At 35.3% G+C, this 22,332-nt stretch overlaps 1 protein-coding gene across 1 annotated transcript in view; it reads left to right on the top strand.

The window, feature by feature from the left end:
* LOC150075450 (uncharacterized) overlaps window positions 1–22,332 on the top strand; it is a 286,845-nt gene that overhangs the window by 187,842 nt on the left and 76,671 nt on the right. The window contains exons 27-29 of the mRNA XM_090388490.1: window positions 4,114–4,472; window positions 16,488–16,636; window positions 20,231–20,395. Coding sequence (XP_090244616.1) covers window positions 4,114–4,472; window positions 16,488–16,636; window positions 20,231–20,395 — 673 coding nt within the window. The remainder of the gene's footprint in view (window positions 1–4,113; window positions 4,473–16,487; window positions 16,637–20,230; window positions 20,396–22,332) is intronic.

Genomic DNA, 22,332 nt, shown 5'->3' with positions numbered 1-22,332 from the left:
CCGGAATGGACTGTATAATCATCCAAGAAATGTTTCGGTGCTCAAAACTTGGCCATTGCCTTTCCCCTCCCTCAATGAAAGCTCCTCTGAGGTATTAGTATTTGCCATTTGGTGCAGGGAAGCCCTGGGCTTTCATTTCACCAGCCAAAAAATAAATAATAATAAGCCACCTATTTGACTTCCTCATTGAGTAGGTATCTATCTAGCTGAGCTTTGAATTTCCACAAGCTGTCAGCCTCAATCACCTGTAGAGCACAACTTATTCCAGTAGTTAAGAACTCAAAATTGATGGTATCTGATATCCAAAGTTTCAACCATAAATAGCAGAGATACCATCCAGTGGATTTAAATGTGGAACAACATGAATTATGCAAGCCTACAATGGTTTTGAGATGTGGCTAATTATATGTGATCATTAATAATTTGTATATGCTCTGTTTAGAAATGACATCCAGATTTCTCCAAAACCTCATACTCCTTTTTTTTTTTTTTTGTTTTTTTAATAAAATACAAAAATATAATATGCTGGAGTTTTAGCACTGTTATTTTCACATGGTTTAAAAGCAATTATTTAATGAAGCTATTGTTTATTTGGGAAAATATACCTTGTAATTTTTTATTTTTTTTTATTTATTTGAAAATATTATTTGGTATAGACAGTCACAATTTATCAGTAAATTTTTCCCCCTATCTACCCCTCCCCTCCTTTTTGATTTTTACATGATTTTTTTTTTCTTTTTGGCCCTCCCTTTATGTTTCTTTCTTTCATGATTATCTTCTTTTAACTTAACATCTGTCATTTATCTAACCATATTATTAATTAATAGTATTTCATTTATTTTGTTTATATTTAATTAAATTTAATTATGTTCTTCAGTATACTGATTTGCTAATTTTATTTTGCATATTTGCATTAGTTTCAGCTCTATCAATTTGCCATTGGTCAACTCAAACTTTGTATTTTTATGTTTGATTTTTAAATTAACCTGAAAAGTGTTGGCCATGTTTCTGTGATTAGTTAGTTCTTTTGTTTCGGCCTGCAGTAGATCACGTAGGGACACCACTGAATGTTTGGTTGCATTTCAGCAGTTTGCTGTGGAAATATGACCTTTTGAGTGTTGAAAAGTTTGAGTGCTCCCTGAAGAAATCATGCCTGTGATACCCCCCTTATTCTTTCTTTTTATTTTATTTTATGGTTTCATTTTATGGTTTATCTGTGGTTTCATTTTAAGGTATAATATTTTATTTTATCGGTTATCTCTTATTTGGGAATTTGCTTTTGTGTTGGGATTGGATTTCTTCAGTCTTTTTTGCATATGGGTTGCAGCATCATGCCAACCTCATGAAGAACCTAGGGGCTCTTTCCATGGTGTAAGTATGTTTCCTTGTTTAATTAATTGGTTGGTTCATTTATTAGATTTTATTTTTGTGTGTTATGGTAATAGCAAAAGTTAGTTTCAGATGGTTTAAGAGTGATTATTTAATTAAATTGTTTATTTATTTGATTGAGGTTTGTAAAGTTCTGGAGAGGGCTAGTGAAATGAATGAAGGCAAAAATTTTCACCCTTTATTCTAGAACTAGGTGCCATAAATTTAAATTACTGAGAAAAAGACTGGATTGTAGGAAGTTTTCTTTTAGCTAACAGGTTGTTGATTACTGGAATAAATTAATCTCTTTTGGCAGCTGAGGCTGAAATATTGGCAAAATTCATAGATCAGCTGGGTTACCTGTGTGAGGAGGGAAACACGGGTAATTTATTTTCTTTATTTTTATATATATATATGTTTATATACTTTAATTTTTTAACTTATTTTTTGGCTGGTGAAGCAGAAGCTGTGGTTTCCTTGCACTATGGCTGATCCTAATACTTACATATAAAGTATTTGAAAAGACCATTAGCTGAGCTGTCACAAGTGTTTGTTTGGCCAGATGTGATAAGCATAATAATGTCTAAAAGAGGTTTAGAGCTGAAATCCTTGAACTAAGGAGGAAATTGACTAGACGGAGAAGTTAGTGCAAAGCATCATTTTAGTTCATAGTAAATCACCGAAGTAGATGAAATGGCATCATTTTTGTTACATCTCATATTGTGAATACCTTTATAGTGAGTTTCTGTGATACTGCAACACAGAAACGATATCAAATTAATATCAATTAAGCAACCCTTTGCCAGTGGAGAACACTAATGTTACTTATTCTCTGCAGATACCATCATTCAGATGGCACAGTTTCGAAGCTTGTTGTCTTCTCATCAGTGGGCGGGTAGGCACCCCAGTGATATGAGTGACAACCCAGTTATGAAGTATATCTCCACAATATGAGAGATGCCAGACGGTGTGTCATAGTAAAGACTAAAAAAAGGTTTAGGGCTGAAAGCTTCAGACTATGGGGAAATTTACTAGGCGAACAAGTTAGTGTAAAGCATCATTACTATCGCACACCATCTGGCATCTCTCCATATTGTGGAGTTATACTTCATAACTGGGTTGTCACTCATTGTATCACCAGGGTACCTACCTGCCCACCAGTGAGAAGTTAACAAGCTTTGAAACAGTTCCATCTGGGTGGTGGTATCCGCCAAGAATAAGTAACATTAGTCTTCTCCACTGGCAAAGCATGGCTTATTCGAGGTAGTGCAATATCATGGCAACTTTTGTGAAGGCATTGGCAATATGTGATGTCACAAAAACGATGCCATTTAACCCACTTCTGTACTTTACTATGAACTAAAATGATGCTTTTGCACTAAGTTGTTTTCATAATAATGTCTTACTTTACATTGGTTTATGCATGTAAAATTTTCTTAAAGTTCTCTTTTTTTCTTTCATTGTTTTACATGACTTGTTTGGTGCATGCAGAAGTAGTATGTAGTTAGTTTCTTTTTTGATGTTAACCTATTGATACAGAATAGCAAGAGTGAAGGATTTTTTTTGCTGATGCTGTATAAGCTTGTTTCCTTCTTTGCATAATTTGCCACTACTAAGAATTTTTTTGTGAAAGTTCCATTACGTCTTCAAGTGTTCAAAGATATTACTCTTGGAATCATTGTTTCCTTGATCCATTCTGACTAGTAAGGATGTATTCTAGACTTTTTCATGCAAACTTTTTTGAAAATTTAAAAAAAATTGTTAACTATTTGGTTGTAAAAGATGCTTCTTCAATATGTATCAAGAAAAAGCTGCTAATGAAGGCAATCCGCTATGATCTTTCATTCACTGTGGCTCACTCTTTAAGTTTATAAGATGTCATCACAACACTTGAGAAAAGGGTTATGACTTTAGTGAGATGTTTTCAAGTAGTTATTAATGTAGTTACTGATACGGATATTGATTGAATTTCCATGTAGTTTCATCTCTAAGGTTTTTGCAATAAGTAATTTGTGGTAGTTGTGTTGAATATTTATAATTTTTGTTTCATTAAAGCCGAATATAAATATTCAACACAACTACCACAAATTACTTATTGCAGAAATCTTAGAGACGAAACTACATGGAAATTCAATCAATATCCGTAGACCATTCCTATTGTCCGACAATTGGTCACTTTGCATGAAGAACAAACACTACAACATAAGACAAAAGTTTCGGATTAATTGTGAGTTGCTTTCTTCCTGCAAACATGACACCCTCCAAAGTTCTAGTCCGACTTAAGGAATGCAGAGAATAATTCTTCCCCCCCCCATCCATAAAGTTTTTTAGACCCCTAAATTTTAATTCTAATGTCAAGCTACAGGACTGAAGAGAATAATCAGTCCATATTTATTAAGCTTTTAGACCTTCAGAATTTAATTTTATGTCAATCCACGTAATGGTGTCCTTGCTGACAGAGGTATGGTGTTTGAAAACAGAAGTCTTGAGCTCTCAATGTTGAGACCGAGGGGTCTGAACACTACGGTTCTGACAGTGGGGAAGATGTCCCACATTTTTTGTAAAATTGATATCCCCTTCCCAAAGAATTATTAGCATGTTGGACTAGGAGAGTTGGCTGGAAAAGAAGCTTCCTATATCTAAAATAAAGGTAACCCCTGTTGTTTTCATAATATAGTTTATTGTATATGACAAGTATTGTTTTTAAAAACTGAATTTTTCTTCTTTTTTTTTTTTACTTTCTAGTTTCCAAAAAGATTTTACAATGTTGAGTTCTTATCATAATCTTCAGCTAAACTCCCATTCAGTATATGTAAACCCATATGGAGCTATTTTGCACAGTGGTGAAGCATTGATTGCTCACAACTCCTACTTTACTCATACTAGAAGTGGTACAAAAGCTTTTTATAATCTAGGTTACCATAGGAAATGGATCAATGACTGCTTTAACATTGATCTGCTTCACAATATATCATCACGTATATTTAATTTTAATTCAGATATCAAGTTCAGCTGTCGTCCCCATGATAAAAATACATATGATTTGGCAATAAACATCGATACTCATTCACCTCAGTGGAACATGCTTGATACCACATTAAGGCGTAAGTAATTTTAATTTCTCTTATTTCAGTCTTTTTAAATTTAAAATTCATTTCAGTTTTAACTGCATTAAAAAAGAATATTTACTGTATAAATTGCAAATTTCTGTTGAATGATAATTAATTTTTTTTTTTTTTTTTTTTTTTGTTTGCTCATTCATTTCAAATATATGTGGTCTCATTTACAATCTCAGTGATGTCCATTTCTACCTACAGTCTGCCAAGCCCTACTTTTTGACAGAATCTTAATTATTGGTTACCTCAACTGCCACTCATCTCACTTACTCTAATTAGTCACATTATGATTCTTTTTGACTGAGAGATGGTACTTGTGCATATGTCCATTCTGATATTGCTTGTCTGAGACTTCATAATCTGTACTCTCCTTTTTTGATCTCCTCTGGCTTCAGATCTCTTTACCTCATCCTGTTAAATTTCCCTGTTTTTCTCTATCATTCTCCCAACTTTACATATCTTCTGAACTTTTTAATTTCCTTTCTTTGAAATTTGACTTTCTACAGTCAAACTTTACTAATAGTGAGACAATTTTCCCTTGGTTTTAGCGTTCACAGCTCCATCTGGCTTCAATTTTTTTAGTTAGATAGATCTACTGGATGAGATACTGAGGCTTATGTAATTACTAATGACCTGATACAACTTCTTTGGTCACCCACAATAATACTAAGCAGTCTAAGACATGACCAACATTCTCAATCTTTTCCTCACCAACAGTCCTTCCAAGGACACAGTCAATATTATCCTTTAAGTACTTCAGATCACAACTTGGTGATTGTCTCTTCTTCAGTGCAGCTTCTCTTTTGTGGCTATTCTTAGCCTCATGTTATTTGTCATTATCAAAACGTGAAATAGAATGATATATGTAATTTCTTTTCCTCTTCTCCTTTTAATTCTTACCTTACTGGTTGTTGTAGGATCCACTACTTTGAGGATATCGTGGCTCAGATGGATATAGCCATAGGCAAATCCCATATGAGTCATGAATTCATTACTTGTATAGCATATGAAATGGATTCAAAGGTCAGTCTAGCTGATAATTGTATTTCAGCTGATGATTCTTTTTTGTTCCTAATTTAAGGAGTGTACCAGTATCAAATTAAAGTGTAATGCATTACTAGTTGAATTTGAGTTACAGAAGAAACAGGTGCTTGCTCTAGAGACAAATAAAACTGAGTACTCATTGGGTACTCAAATATCTAGTGACATGCCAGGTGAGGTATACCAATTTATGCCCTATAACAGAATAGTCACATGCATACTGCAATGAATCAAGAATATTTAGTGTTATTTTGAGAGTCCATTGTCAGGAAGTAACATTTTTTGTAATAAGGATAGGTGGACTAGAACCAAGGTGTGTGTCTACCAGGAGCAACAATTGATGATGTCGCCAAGTGTTTTTCAGATTTTAAGGGGAGAAAGAGAGAATTATTATTCATGGGGACTAATGATGTTAAATGAACACAAACTGATAATATGTTGGATAAATATAGGACCATGCTGAAAAAAGGCTGCAAGTTAGGTCAAAATGTTTGTGTTGGCAGGCTGCCAACACAAACATGATATGAGGGACTGTATGCTGAAATCCTTATGGATTAACTCAAGCCTTAAGGGATTCTGCAAAGCTTTTGAGGGGGAGGAATTTTTATCAGCATGGTCTGCACTAGGGCTTGCATAAAACCGAGAAATTTCAAAACAGAGTTTAACCGAAGTTTACTGTTAAAACCGATTTTCTCAGACTTAGGGAAAATAATTAAAAGCTTATAACGCAGGTATTTATTTTATCTTGGGTAGATTGTAGAAATCGTAATCAAATCTTTTAAACAAAATCTATCACCTCTTATAGTAAAAAAAATAAAAAAATTAAAATGCTCCAAAAAGGTAACCAGCTTGAGATTATACAAAATTACAAATTGTATTCAAATCCTTTGAATAAAAACTATCTTCTCGTATAGTAAACAAAAAAATAATAAGCCTTATAATAATAATAATAATAAATAAATAAAAATGATATGAAAAAAACAGCTTGGGGAAATTACTTTACTATTTACTGCTCAGCTTTTCTCTTAAAATGATGCTTTAAAAAACACAGTATATTAAGCATTTTTCCTGATAGACTTGACCTTATTTTTGTGTTAAAGAAACCAGTGATCGAAAACAGTCTCTCAGATTGGACACTTGTTGGTTTAATGGTCAGCAGTGCTCTATAAAGTTTCTCCAGCTTTTCACTTCTACTGCTAGTTGCCTCCAAAATTTTCAATTCTTTGCTGATTTCCAATTCAATCGGATATTTTGAAGGCTCTTCAGTTAATTTCTTTATTACACTATCATACTCTCGCATGAGTGTATCTCCAACATCAGAAATAGACAAGTCTTTGTTTTCTTCTAAAGAGAACAGTTTGTTTATTTTCAGTTTCTTCATTCAACGCTAAGACTCCTTCGGAATGTTTTGCAACTAATCTCTGATAAATCTCTTCATCATGCTTTTTCAAAACTTGCTTACTTGGAAAATCAAAAGTTCTTGAACCTGAATCTTCTTTCCTAAACTTTTGGGGTGTGTAGATAGCTCAGCAAAGCCACAGTTTGTCAATTTCGTCTTGCTTTGACTTACGCTGCAAAGGCTTTGGTGAAACTTTAAAGCAAATGGGTTTTCTGCTGTATCAAGCTTAGCAAGCAGAAATTCTATTGAAGACTCTGCTTTAAGTAAGTCTGTATCTTCTGAGGTTATAGCCTTCAGAATCATTTCAACTGGTCACAAAGTTTCACATAGCAATTCAAGAGTTTTCCAGTCATCGTCAGACACAGCTTCAGTTGACAGTACTGCACATAGAGCATTTGGAATGCAATTTTTCAATTTCAAAAATCTCTCAATCACATAGAATCTGCTATCCCATCTGGTCTTGCAATCTAATATAAGTTTATATTCTTTCCCATTAAATTTTGCTTTAACAAAATTTTGTAATATGTCATTTTTGGTAGACGATTTTCAAAAAAAGCTTGCAAATTTTTCTGACTTTGTTAATAGTTTGTTCAATATTGGCCACCGGATTGAAGAAACAAATGAGCTCATCGGTAAAGTCGGTTTGATAAAGCATGCCTTGCTTCACTCAATCATCACTACTTTCTATATTATTTTCATTTTCTTCATTGTCTTTGGGAGACTCAGAGACTGTGGCACCATAACTGATTGCTTTTTCATAAAGTACATCTATAACTGACAGATGTATACAATGGGCTATACATTGTTGATGATTAGGCGTAATTTTCTTGTCAAACTTAATCATCATTGCTGCTCCATCGGTGGTGCAGGCAACAATATCCTCATCCAAGTTCAAACCAAATTCCTTCAAGTGTCCATTCACAATTTGCTCAGTTCTTCTGCTATCAAGTGAACCATTAATCTCAATAAGACCTAACGACCAATGATTGTCTTTTGAATGCACATTTATATTCATATACCTTTTATTTTGTATAGACGTATATTCGTCTAGAATCAAATGAATACCGTGCACCCAAAACCAATGAATACCGTGCACCCAAAACCAATGAATTTTTGAAATGCTGAATGAGTTCTTCTTTCTTAGTTTTATAATAATTCAGAACCATATTTTTAATTCCATTCACTGCACTGAGGCTAGTGGTAATTTATCGTATTTATTTCTCTGAAGGTGAAGGCTTGATTGTATAAACTCACTCTTGGCAATTGAATTAAAAGAAAATCCATCTAAAGCGGCTAATTTTGAAATCTCTTCTTCCATAGATTTTTTAATGATAAAGTTTTCTAATGTTCTTACCATTTTTGCAGGAGGTTCACTGTTATCTTGTTTAATGTCAATCTGATGCATTTTCTTTAAATGCAATATCAGAGATGATGTAGATCCTCCAGACGACTACATTATCTTCTGACGTTTCAAACATTGTGCTTCATCTTTGCTTTTTCGAGCAAAATAATTCCATACATTTGATTTCATCTTAGACATATTAAGATAATAAATATTAATTAGTAGGAATTTATATCACCGACAATTTTAAATAAAAATATTGAAGATATCAAAGACACTATACTATGCATCACTCCCGCAAGCATTGAATGAAGAGTCTTAACGAGGCAAGTTTCAAAATTTTCACAAAAGAAATTTTCTATTTATTTACTCGCAATTTTTTTTTCCCCAATTAAATCTATTGTATTTTCAAAATTACATAAAAGCTAAATTTGGTGAAGCTGCTTTTTGGAGAACATTTGATCGCAAATTTAATTGGAATAAAGAAGCAAAAAACTCTCTGCGATTGAAATTTGATGTAATATTCAGCGAATCTGTTTCTAGTGGGTAACCATCAATAAGGCGCATTCCAAAACTTGCCTGGCGAGCAAGATAGATGGAACGGAGAAATGTTGAGCATTTTCTTTTACGCTATTGCTCCGACTCACTCAGTCGTAAATGAGTACACCTGCATCGTGCCATGATACAGGTGGGAAGATAAAAGGTACCCCTCCTAGATTTGGGCCACTTGCCCATGAGATTCGTACCTAAACATAAAATAAAATAAAATAAACATGTTTAAAACATAAAGCAGTTGAACGATCCAGACAAACGAACAAACAAAAGAAAATGTGCCTAACAAAAAAATATATTCGAGGGCTAGCTAAAAAAAAATATTCGAATCCGGTTTTAGAAGCTCGGTTTTGGTTTTAACAACTCAATATGAAAACCGGATTTAACCAGTTTATAAAACCGGTTTGCAAGCCCTAGTCTGCACTTGTAGGTAGCAGGAATCTATTTTATAGAGATGAAATACATTTATACAACAGTGATTCATGGGTTTTTGCTTGTATCATTGAGAATATCTTATGAGTTCAGGGAAGGTGTTAGTTAGGGGCAGACAGAGGTGATATAGATATGCATTTATCTGTTGATATGGATCAAAGTAATACTCACATAACTCTCAAGAATTAGCATTACCATTAGCAGAGGCATTTGATGCAAGAAAGCAAGCTTATGCAGCATCAGCCAAAAAAAAAAAAAAAAAAAAAAACCCACTTCCACTTCACCCCTCTGTTCGTTCAAAATACCTGTCCAGCTGAGCCTTAAACTTATTTAGGCTATCAACCTCCACCACAAGGGATGGCAGTCTGTTCCACCAACCTACCACCCGCTGGCTAAAGACAAATTTCCGCACGTCTATCCTACATCTGTCTTTCCTCAATTTGAATTTATGCCCTCTCAGGTGATTTTTCTGAGCTAGAGGAAGAATCCCATCAGCATTGAGCATGCTTAAACCATTCAAGGCCTTATACACCTCTATCAGATCACCTCGCTGGTGCCTAGTCTCCAGACACTGTAATTTGCAAAACTTAAGCCTTTCTTCGTAAGAGCACCCCTTTGTTCCATTCACTAATCTTGTTGCCCTTCTCTGTACTCGTTCCAGCAGCTCTACATCCTTCTTGAAATGAGGCCTCCAGACCTGTATACAGTACTCTAGGTGTGGCCTGACCATTGCCTTATACAATGGAATAATCACCTCCTTATCCCTGCTGGAAAAATTCCTGTATATCATTGACAATACTCCATGAGCTACTCTTGCAGCCCGTCTGCACTGCTCAGAGAACTTCATATCTGCCTGCACAACCACCCCCAAGTCCCTTTCATTCTCTACCACTGTCAGTGTAGTACCACAGAGTTGATACGTTGCTCTGGGGTTGCTGTTTCCCATGTGTAGTACTTTACATTTGTCAATGTTAAACTTCATTTGCCACCTCTCAGCCCATCTGCTCAACCTTTCCACATCCTGTTGCAGCAGCATAGTGTCAGTAGTGTCCTTGACAACCCTGCCAACCTTTGTATCATCTGCAAACTTGGACATTAAGCTTGATATACCATCATCAATATCATTTATAAATACAGAAAACAATAATGGACCCAACACTGAGCCCTGAGGGACTCCACTAATAACGTTAGTCCACGATGAGCAGTGTCCATTGATTACCACTCTCTGTCTTCTCCCCCTCAACCACCCCTTTATCCATAGCAGCAATTTGCCTCCAATGTCACACTGCTCCAATTTGTGTAGCAGTCTTCCATGTGCAACAGTATCAAAAGCCTTTCTAAGATCCAAGTATATAATATCAAAGTTATTCCCTGCATCCAGTTCTTTTGTGACTGCATCATAGTATCCAATCAAGTTGGTCAGGCAAGACTTCCCCTTAACAAAACCATGCTGTGTCTGAGCTATAACTGAAGTCTTGTCTAAATGATCCTGCAGTGCTTCTTTAACCAGTGCCTCCATTAATTTTCCTGGAACAGAAGTTAAGCTCACAGGTCTATAATTACTTGTGTCAGCCTTTGATCCTCCTTTGTGAATTGGGGTCACATTTGCACATTTCCAGTCTATGGGTACCTCCCCTGAGTCCAAGGAAGCTCTCATAATTATGGCTAAGGGTTTGCTTACTTCCTTTGCTGCCTCCTTTAATATAACTGGATAGATCCCATCCACCCCGGGTGCCTTTCTTGTGTTTATCTTCAACAGTTTCTCCTCCACTTTACTCCCAGTTATATCAAGATTCTGTAGCTTACTGCTAGAGTTGAATACACCTCTGGCATTCCCCTCGCTGAATAACTCCTCATGTGTGAATGTCGATGCAAAATATTCATTTAGTTTGTTAGCTACCTGAGCAGGATCATCAACAGTTGACCCATCAATATCAAGTGGACCAATCTGATTCATCCCCTTCCTTCTAGAGTTTACATAAGTAAAGAACTCTTTGCTGTTTTTCTTTGCATCCCTTGCCAAGGATTTCTCGTAATCTGCCTTCGCCTGCCTAACCTCCTTTGTAACTTGGTTGCATATCAACTTGTATCTATCATAGGCTTCTGTGTCATGTGTTAATTTATATGTATCCCATGCATTTTTCTTCTCTGCCATATGCCTCATTAGTTCATCTGACATCCATTTTGGCCTAAACCTTGAACAATATTTCTTAGTTGGTATGTAAAGCCTAGTAGCTTCCAAGATAAGTTCTTTGAATGCTTCCCATTTTGAATTTGCTGTTGGTAACATCATCAGTTGGTCCCACTGTATAGAATTTAAATACTGTCTCAGTCCATCGTAGTCGCCTTTACGGAAGCAATAACCCGTCCCTTTACCCCTAATAGTAGTTACCTCTTTGAGTAAATCCCACTTCAGCACACTGTGATCACTGCCACGTAGTGGTTCATTTATCTGCAGATTCTTAATGCATGAAGAATCACTGCTGATAATCAAATCAAGAGTATTACTCCCTCTAGTTGCCTCCCGAACATGCTGATGTAGAAAACAATCATCCAATAAATCCACAAAAGCCCTGCTAGTGTATTGTGAGTAACCAGCCCCCAAATTCCAGTCAATATCTGGGAAATTAAAATCTCCCATTATGAGCCTCTCTGATTTACTGGCCCACTCTATTTCCCTGTACAGTTCCTTATTATACTCATCAGAGTCATTAGGCCTATAGCACACTCCTACTCTCAATTTTGATCTCCCAATGCTTATGTCACACCAAACTGACTCAACACTGCACTGTCCAGCGATGTCGACTGGCTTCACTTCCTTGGTTTTTATGTGTTTCTTAACTAATAGCATAACCCCTCCCCCCTTCCTATCCTGTCTATCCTTTCTGTAGACGTTGTACTCCCCAAATTCCAGTTCTGCATCCCTTATATCTGTGTGACACCACGTCTCTGATATCCCAACAATATCTGCCTTTGATGTTTTGAGCAATACCTCAAATTCATCAAATTTATTTAATAAACTCCTAGCATTGGTGTACACGCAAGTATACCTGCACCTGTTTCTATTCTTAGCTACCCTAACACAACCCATGTGTTTACTTGTACCGCAATGGCTCCCAGCAGTCTCTGAAATACCATGCATCTTGTTTTTCAGGCTTCTGCTCATTCTAATAGAAGCAGTGCAAGAATCTCTTTCACCTCTGCCAGTGGCTACTGTCAATCTATTGGTCTCCCCCCAAGCTAGCAGTTTTCCGACCCACCTAACACTGCCTCAATAGCATCAGCAAATATTCTTGCACCCTTTCTATTTAAGTGTATCCCATCCCTGTAGAAGCAATCTCTCCTGTTAACAAGTACAGTCCAGGCTGAAAAAAATTCTACCCCTTGAGCCTTGCACAATCTTTCCAGAGCCGAATTGATCGACAAGGCTCTCATCATATACTCCCTCCTATCGTGTCTGGGCAGAATTGCAGACACTTTCAAATTCAACCCTAATTCTCGGCTTTTGTTCAACAGTGACCTGTACTTGTTAAGTAATTCTGCCGGTCTCCTACTCTTAATATTATTAGTGCCAACGTGTACAACTATATCACCTTTTGTGCCCTTAAAAGATGATATTCGCTCTACAACGTCATCAACCTTTGCCCCTGGCATTGTAATTCTTGTATATTACAACAGCAATTGTTATTGGCAAGATGTGCCGAAAATAATGATGTTTCAAACAAATAGAAATAGACTTAAATGATTTCTAGGGTCTGTTAGAGTAGTAAAATGCACATGAATAATCAGTGTTAACTGTGTCTAAAGTAATGTCAGGAGTGTCATCATTATGAGTAGATTCAAATTCTTGGTGTTAGGACAGTTAACACTGACATAATAGGGCTGATGGAAATGTGGTGTAACCCAGAAATAGGAGGAGGGGGGTGATGAGATGGTATGCATAATGTATTTAGATAGGATAGACAAGGTAGAATGGATGGGAGGGTCATGCTTTTAAGCTTGAGCACAACAAAAGCTTTTCCAGATTCAAAACTTATTCATGCCAATATAAAATCTTTATGATGTAAAATAATTAGATACAAAGTAAAACGAGAGTGGGGGAATGCTACAGACCAGAAGATTATGTTGAGAGTCTTGACATGTACATATAATGGGTTAGCAAGGATGAATGGCTTACTATGGATGAATTCAATTTGCCCCTTATTGACTGGAGCACATTGGAGAAACTCACCACCGGGAACAAAATTTTTAAATCAAGATATATTTGTATCAGCATATTAAAGAAATTACTAGGAGCAAGAGTATCTTAGACCTGATCATCGCCCAGGAATTTGATGTATTATAAGGCTGACAGTGCAGGAACCATTAGCTGAGAGAGAGGGACAGTTCCAGGATTTTCTAAAGGGGAGGATAAGGCAGTTAAAGGAGGGACCAAAACACTGTTCTGATGAATCATTACACTTTAATCATCATATAGCTGTTAAAAGAATCCACATTAATTTGACCATAAGAGGGGCTGTAGTTCCTTTAGCCCCTACCTGGGACCACCTCTGGACAGGTATGATCATTGAATTCTAAATTGGATGATGGGAAAGAGAGAGAGAGAGAGAGAGAGAGAGAGAGAGAGAGAGAGAGAGAGAGATCAGTGATTTCAATTTGCCTCGTGATTAATTGTAGCAAGTAGGAGGAAATTCACCATGGGAGGACAAAATTTTTAAATAAACTAGATGAATATTATTTGCATCAGCACATTAGGGAAAATACCAAGGGTAAGAAGATTCTAAACCTGATCATTATCCACAAGCCAGAGGACGTTATAGAGTTCACAGTGTAGGAACCATTAGCAGGAAGTGATCATGCATTTCTTAGTTGGAAGATGAAATGGTTGCAGTTATTAAAAGTAAAGGCATGGGGTTTAATTTCAGGAAAGGAGACTGTGACAGTTTTAAGAAACTGCACAGTCTCTATCAACTGGACAGATAACAATGGGAGGGCAAATATATTAGAATTATGGAACATCTTTAAAGCAGTAGCCACAGAAGCCATGGATACATGTACGTCAATGAGCCAAAACATTATGACTAGTGAATCGTTATGCAAATCGAAGCAACTGCAGGTGAACTATGTCACGTGCACGGGTTGGGACACAGTATAAAAAATATCTGATACTGAGCTCCGTTAATCAGTGTTACTCTTGTTCTTCAGATGGGAAAGGCAACGGAATTAAGCGAGTTTGACAAAGGCTAAATTGTAATGGCCAGACGACTGGGTCAGAGCATATCTAAAATGGCACGGCTGTTGGGGTGCTCATGGTCAGCCGTGGTTAGTAACTACCAAAAGTGGTCCGAGGAGGGGGAACCCACAAACCGTTGGCGAGATGTTGGACGACCATGGCTCATCAATGCTTGAGGTAAGCGAAGGCTCTCCCAGATGGAACGTGGCAACAGAAGGGGACTATGGTGCAACTCACTGATAATTGGAATGCTGGTGATGGGAGTAATGTGTCACAACACACAGTACATCGAAACCTGCTGAGAATGGGCTGCTTAGCCGCAGGCCGCTCCGAGTGCCCATGCTAAACATGGTTCACCGGCGACAGTGCCTACAATGGGCACATGATCACTGGACCTTGAGTGATTGGAAGAAGGGTCTATATTACTATAGACCATCATCATCATCATCATCATCATTATTATTCTACTCTTCCATTTGGCATGGGTTGAGTCCCTATTTAGATCTCGTCCTCCATTGTTGTCGATCTCTTGAATCCTGCATCATTTGTTGATAACTCTATATAATAACATATAGAGTTATCTATAGTTATCAACAAATTATGATAACATAATTTGTTGATAACTATAGACCAGAAAGCCTGAATTCAGTGTTAGAGAAAATCACAGAAGCAATGGTAAAGAATACAGCACAGAGATATTTAGATAGAATAATATCCGAAGGATACATAATAGATTTTTGTTATGGGAAAATCATGTTTATGTTGTAGAGTCTCGTGAGCTGGACATAGAAGTAATTTTGACATTCTTTATTAGGATTTTAGCAAATCATGGTCCCTCTCATGAGGGACCAAGTCCCTCATGAGAGGTTAACTATAATAAGCTGGAACATATTGGGATCACAAGTAAGGTCCCAAGATAGAATCACGGGGTCGCTGCAGAGCAGGGAGCAGAGGGTTGCAATTATTCGTTACTGTTCAAATTGGTCTAACAGAAGTGGGGTCCTTCAAGAGTGGTTCTGAAACCACTACTGTTTTGAATTTTCAAATATGACATTGATGAAGGGATAGAGGGTGTGATGTCAAAATTTGCAGATGATGGGAAAATTCAAAGAGTAGTTAATGGTCACTGCCAAGCAGCACTCCTTCAGAATGACTTGGAGCAGCTTTGAGGATAGTTAGTAAAGTGGCAACTATGTTTTAATGCAGCAAAGTGTTATGTCACTTGGGGAATGGCAGATTAGAATTACACTTGGGAAATAGCACCCCTCATTATATTCTTCCCCCTCCCACATTATACAGCTCTGTTCAACCCCACACTTGACTGGATTGAATTAAAGAGAATTAATTGAGTACAACTACAGGTCTGGAAGCCTCATTTTAGAAAGGATGCGGATCTGTTGGAACAGGTGCAGAGAAGAGCAATGAGATTAGTGAGGAGAACAAAAGGATACTCTTACCAAGAACCAAGAATGACTTCAGTTCTGAAAATTGCATTGTCTGGAAACCAGGCACCTGTGATGTCTGATTGAGGTGCTAAGGCTTTGACTATACACATGAAGGGACATAAATTCAAATTGAGGAAGGCTGGTTGCAGGATAGAAGTGTAGAAATTTGCCTTCAGCCAACAAATAGTTGATTGTTGGATTAGGCTTCCATCTGGTGTTTTGAAAGTGGATTTAAGGAAGAACTAGACAAATCCTTAGAGGGGATGTAAGTTGGTGTGGGGTTAGTGAGGAGAGTCTTTCTCTTTTTTTTTTTTTTTTGCTGATATTATATAAGCTTGCTTGCTTTCTTTCATCATATGCCACTGCTAATACTAATACTAATAATCACCAGGCTAATGCAGTATATGCATAAGTGGGGTTTATCTAGTGTTAAAATCAAGTACTTATATTTAATTTTTAAATAATTATTGATTTTCTGTGGATTAAATTAACGTGCTTTTTTTTTTCCAGGAATTTTATTTTGACCATTAAGATTAGTTTATGTATATTTCATTTACAGAAACATTTGAGATTGATAGTTCTCTAAACGTAGGAAAAGAATCAATGAATTTTACTCATCCACTGCTTGATATAAATGTAGTAGCATCCTGGGACAGCAGACCTGGTATATCAGTTATCAATGAGAAGAATGCAAAATTTAATAGAAAGGTAATATTAAACCTTCTGCCACTCTAGTTATTTGAGTTTATTTATATCATTGCATTAATTTATACTGGTATACACAAACTAAATAACAAATAAATTTTTTTAAAACTTCATATGAGTTACAAGGGTGGTTCAAAAATTTTTGTGTAGTTTTGTGTAATTGTGTGTTTTTGTGTAATTTTTTCAAAAAATTTTATGATTCAATAAATTTATTAATTGATGCATCCTTGTAAAATGGTATCTGTATAACAGAACCTGTTATTTCAGAATAACAGAACCTTCAGGGATTGAAGGTGCCATTATTTCGATTTTTCTGCTATCTAGAAAGTTTTAGTTTTAATATATTTAATGCAGAAATAATGAGGCTAAAAAAAAATTGAGAGATTAAGAATGCAGTTTTATTAACTGCCCATAAAAAACATGTGCTTTAGTATATACACATAAAGGAAAAAAATTTCTATTCTAGCTGATCTCCTTCGAATATGGAGATGGTGAGGTTCTTTAGATGGAGAAGGTGCCATTTCTTCTGATGCTTTATCTGTAGTAGAGGGTACATTTTCTTGATGGCTTTCTTTAGGAATAGTAACTGTTTTTTCAAAAATTTTCATATATCACTTTATTTCATTGATGGTCGGTTTTTTTTTTTTTTTTGTTATCATGGTGTTTTACAGCATGTGCACTTGTATTACTTCTTCCATAGTAAAGCTTGGATTTTGTTCAAAAAATGAATATTTTCCATGCTTGATTCTGCAACAGCCCAAGTTATCTTTTCAGTTGCTCTCTTCTTCTACCTCTGAACAAAGTGCATTATTCTTGTTTCTCTGGAGTAATAATGACACTATCAATGATTTCTTGATCTGAGAATGATTGTGATAATTCAACCTCATTATCAACAGTGAGCCATGCATTAATATCTCCAACTTCAAGGCTGTATAAAGGATTTTCTGTTGTGGTTAATTGAACTGTTTGCATTATTTCTTCAGTACTGCTTTGCCTTGACCTTACATTAAAACCATCAATATCATCTTCATCAGATGGTAAGTTGGTGGATGTGGCATTTGGCCATAATTTCATCCATGTTCTCACAAGAGTGACAGGTTTTCACAGTATTCCAAGCAGTTGCTATAGAATATATTGCATCTTTAATTGTGAATCTCTGTTGAAAGTTGAGAATGGTATCCTTGCTAATCATTTGTTTCATAAAATCACTTCTGTAATTTAAAATTTTGGATAACTCCTTGATCCATGGGCTGGATGAGAGAAGCGACATTGACTGGTAAATAACAGGAAAAAAAATTTCCACAATCAGAAACTAAATTGGATTCATGAGGATGGGCCCTATAGTTATCAAGAAACAAGACACGTTTAGAATTTAGACTTCTCCCTATATCACATAAATTTTTTCGAACTGCTGGAATGAATTCATGAAAGAATGAATTCAAGTGAACCAATCTTGAAAAATTTCCCTATCGATGCAAGCATTTTTTTGGACCTTATAAGTCACCGACAAACGAATAATTCCCTTCAAGGTTCGTGGATTAAGTCTTTAGTATTTACCAATTACTAAAGGCTTAATTCTGTATTGGCCCAATGCATTTGCACACAAGAACTGTCACTCTTTCTTTATTTTGCTTAAAACCAGTTGCACTTTTTTCTTTGCAACTTGCCAATGTTTTCTGTGGCAAACATTTCCAGTAGAGACCAGTTTCATCAGCATTGTATATTTTGTTAGCTGTAAGCTTATTGTCATTAACAAGCTTCTCAAATGTCACACTGTATTCTTTAGCCACCTCTCTGTCAGCAGACTGTTTTTCTCCCGCAGTGTCTAATTTTCTAATTCTGTGTTTTATCTTAAATTTAGTTAACCATCTATCAGTAAAAGCAATTGTTATATCTATGCCCATTTTTTCTTTAAAATCTTTTGCTTTGGCAATAATCATTTACCCTGATATAGGTACCTTCTGATCGTTTTAATAAAATCCACTCATGCAGCACTTTATCTAAGTTTTCTAATTTTGGCTTTTGTAAACTTTTTCTATCAACTATCTTATTGTTAGGTTCTGAACATGCAGTAAATTCTAAAAGTTTGTGCTTTAAATGTTTAATATTATGCAATGTTCATGATCCAATGTTATTTCTGCCATTAATACCCTCCTACTTATACCCCGTTCTGTTTTCTCTATTATATCAAGTTTGTTACTAAACTTTAATGTTGGTCTTCTTTTCTTCTCTGGGTGAGGTTTATTAACTTTAGGAGCCATAGTGAGGGATTTTTAATTTAAAATAAATGTAAAACAGCAGAATAATCTGTGATATCAGTACAGAATTAACTTTCAAAATGGCAAATGTAAATAAATACAGTAATCGCATCACTTGCTGTTTTCTTTTTTTTTTTGGCACTGAAAGACATCTCTACTGTATGTAAAACATCCAATCTGAATGTGCCATTAGGTTGAATGCTCCATTATTTGGGATGCCATTATTTTGATGGTTTATTGTATTTTGTTTTGCAGGCTACTTTAAAATTAAATCCAATATTAAAGAGTTACATTTAAGGTATGGCGTTGGGGAGGTTACCAGACATTTTGGGAGCAACTTTGCTCCCTTCTTCTGAGACTAAAATGTAGATTATTCATTCTTCCCCATTCTATTTATCCCCTCAGAGGAACTGACCAAAGCCAAGCAAAATTCCTCCCCTATACCTTATTTGCAACTCTTTAATTTCTCTAATAAATTTTGTACATGATAATTTACAGTCTTGTGTTCTTTTCTATTCAAGAAATCTAAACTTCATACCATTATCAGGTATCTAAGTTTGAAGGGTATGTCTGGAACAGAGATTCATGCTAATACACTTGAATTGCTAGGGGATTCCGCCACAGAGTGTTCCAGTGTTGCAAATTGGCATGCAAATTTTATCCATGAAAGGTGAACAGTTGGAGAGAGAGAGAATGTTATGTGGTTCATCGTATTAGTAGTTGACATAAGCTGTTCACTGAAATGTTTTACTTCAATCTAAAATGAATACAGATTGCCTACGTTTTGGAATTCCAGTGAACTGCCATCATCATGTATGTAAGGAAGAAACATAGCAAAAGAAAAAACATTACAAGAATATATTAAAACTTTAAGAATTGCATTAAATTGGAATGTAAGAAACCATAGACTTTAACATGTGAATACAATACAGATAGTACACAATTATAATACTAAAACTATCTGTATTGTGTAAAGCTTTATATATGAATGTCATACTGTTTCTTATATTTGAGTATAATGCATCTCTTAAAGTTTTTAACATTGAATTGCATTGTTATTTCTTTTACTCTGTTTTCCCCCTCTACAGGCCTGAAGAAAGTTCAGTGGAATTCCAGAACATAGCCGATCTGCAATAGGTTTAGATTGAAGTGGTGACATTTCAATAAAATAGCTTATATAGATTTTTGCATGGTACAACAATGTCTTTATTTCATTAGCTACTGTAATTTTTAAAAGTTACAAAACTGTCAAAATAAATTGGTAGAATATTTTAAAAGTCTAAAAAAAATGTTTTCTAAATTTTTACTATTGTCTCAACAACTTATCTTTCTCTATTAGGATGATCCATCATCTAGTGCTGAACTGAAAGTCAAGACTTTTGCTACTGGCTATAAGGAAGTCTACCTGAATATTGGCATTCCATTGAGGAGGCAATATGTAATTAAACGTCAGCACCATAGTGATTTGAAGCATGCTGATTACGAGCTTACTCATTTACATCCAGTAAGTTCTAAGATTAATGTGAAAAAAATGCAAAATTGTTCAATTTTAGTGTTGTCATTCTTTTATTTACCTTAAACAGTATTCAAAATCAATAATGAAATTCCACAAAATATATATAATTTTCATTCTAGCATATCAAAAAAATCTCTTTTAATTTCATTTATACTTTAGTTTTTTTTTTTTATTATAGTCTTTATTAGTAAATTAGTATATTGAGTGTATTAGCATATTGAGTATTACAGCTCTGATTCATACTATCTATATAGTCTTTATTACAATACAAAGTGGTGCAGTGCAGTGGTGCACAAACTATGGGGTGCAACCCCTAGAGGGTTCACCAGATAAATTAAGGGAGTCACGGCAGTTTTTAAATAAAATTAGTTTTTGTGTACATGAAAGACAAAAAACCTGTTGTTAAAAATTACTTTTTCAGTACTGTAGGTATAGAGACCTTACTATTCAAACAAAGTCTGAGATATGAATGAACCCTATTGCCACTCAATTTTTTAGGGTGGTTCATGTGTGATGCAGGTGGCTTTCTTACTGATTGTCCTTGTGGATAATATGGCTTAATTTGCTCACTGGCTATGGACACACAGAAAGCAGCTGACTAGTGTGACTTCTTAGTATGTATTAATACTTCTCAGTACTACTGAATTGCTGAACCATAATCCCTCTAGCTCTTAATTTGTGCTTCCTACAGCAAAAATTTCTGAAATTGCCTAAAGGCCAGAGGTTCGAATATGCTGTGACAGTAAATAGCAAGTCTGTTGCACACACGCTTTATTCTGCTTCACAATTCAGTGCTTTCATATTAACTTGGATGTGTTTTTCATTCTTCTGTTACTTTTTATATTATCGTTGTTTTTAAGAAAAAAAAAAAAAAAATTTACACATTTTTATATATTTTACCATGGCCAGTTGGGTAATCAGAACAAAACAGTTGAGGAGTAATGACAATAATGTTGCTACAGATACATCAGTATCTGTAGCAATAATGTTGCTACAGATACATCAGAAGCTGAAAGGGTAAGAAATGTATCATGTGAAAATTTGGACACTAACGTTATTTCAAGTATAGTGCAACTACCAATTTCTGGTAGAGAGCATCATATTCCAAATCAAAAAGAATGAAAAAGAATATAAAATATCAACATCAACAAGAATTTATGAAGTGCGGCTTTACTTACAGTGTTGTTGATGATGAGCAACGTCCTGCATGCATAATATGTTACGAAAAACTGGCTAACAAAAGCATGAAACCTATTAAATTAAAAAGACACTTACATATGAAACATCCAGAGATAATGAAAAAACTGAATCCTTGTTCAAAAGACACATCAATGCCATATAAGGTCTGAAATCTTTCATGAAGAAACATACGGCAGTTCCTTGTAAAGCTTTTAGAGCATCGTTGGAAGTTTCATATTTAATAGGAAAAAATTTGAAATCACATACTATTGCTGAATCCTTTGTTCTTCCTGCTGCAATAAAAATGATTTCAATTATGCATGAAGAAAAGTACAGCAACGATTTAAATACCATTCCTGTATCCAGAGACAATTATTGCAAACAACATAAAATTCAGTTTATTAAATCAATTGAGAGAAAGTCCAAATTTTGAAATACAGTTAGATGAAGTCACAGATATTTAAAATCTTGCTCAACTTATTGTATATGTCTGATACTGCTACAAGAGAGATATTTTGGAGAATTTTCTATTTTGCAAAGCTTTGGAAGAAAGAACGATGAGCAAGAATTTTGATGTTATAAATATTTTCTTTCAAACAAATATTGTCTAAAGTGGAACAACTGCTTTGCAATTTGTACTGATGGTGTAGCTGCATTAATAGGATAAAATAAAGATTTAAAAGGCAAAGTAAAGGAAGTTGCTCCAAATATAGTTTTGAATCATTGCATTTAATGCATTATACAGT

This window comes from Mastigoproctus giganteus, chromosome 14, assembly GCF_048544385.1.
Source record: "Mastigoproctus giganteus isolate SK-2022 chromosome 14, ASM4854438v1, whole genome shotgun sequence".
Taxonomy (NCBI): Eukaryota; Metazoa; Arthropoda; class Arachnida; order Uropygi; family Thelyphonidae; genus Mastigoproctus; species Mastigoproctus giganteus.
Note: the sequence above shows the minus strand (reverse complement) of the source record. Positions and strands in the feature narration are given on the sequence as shown.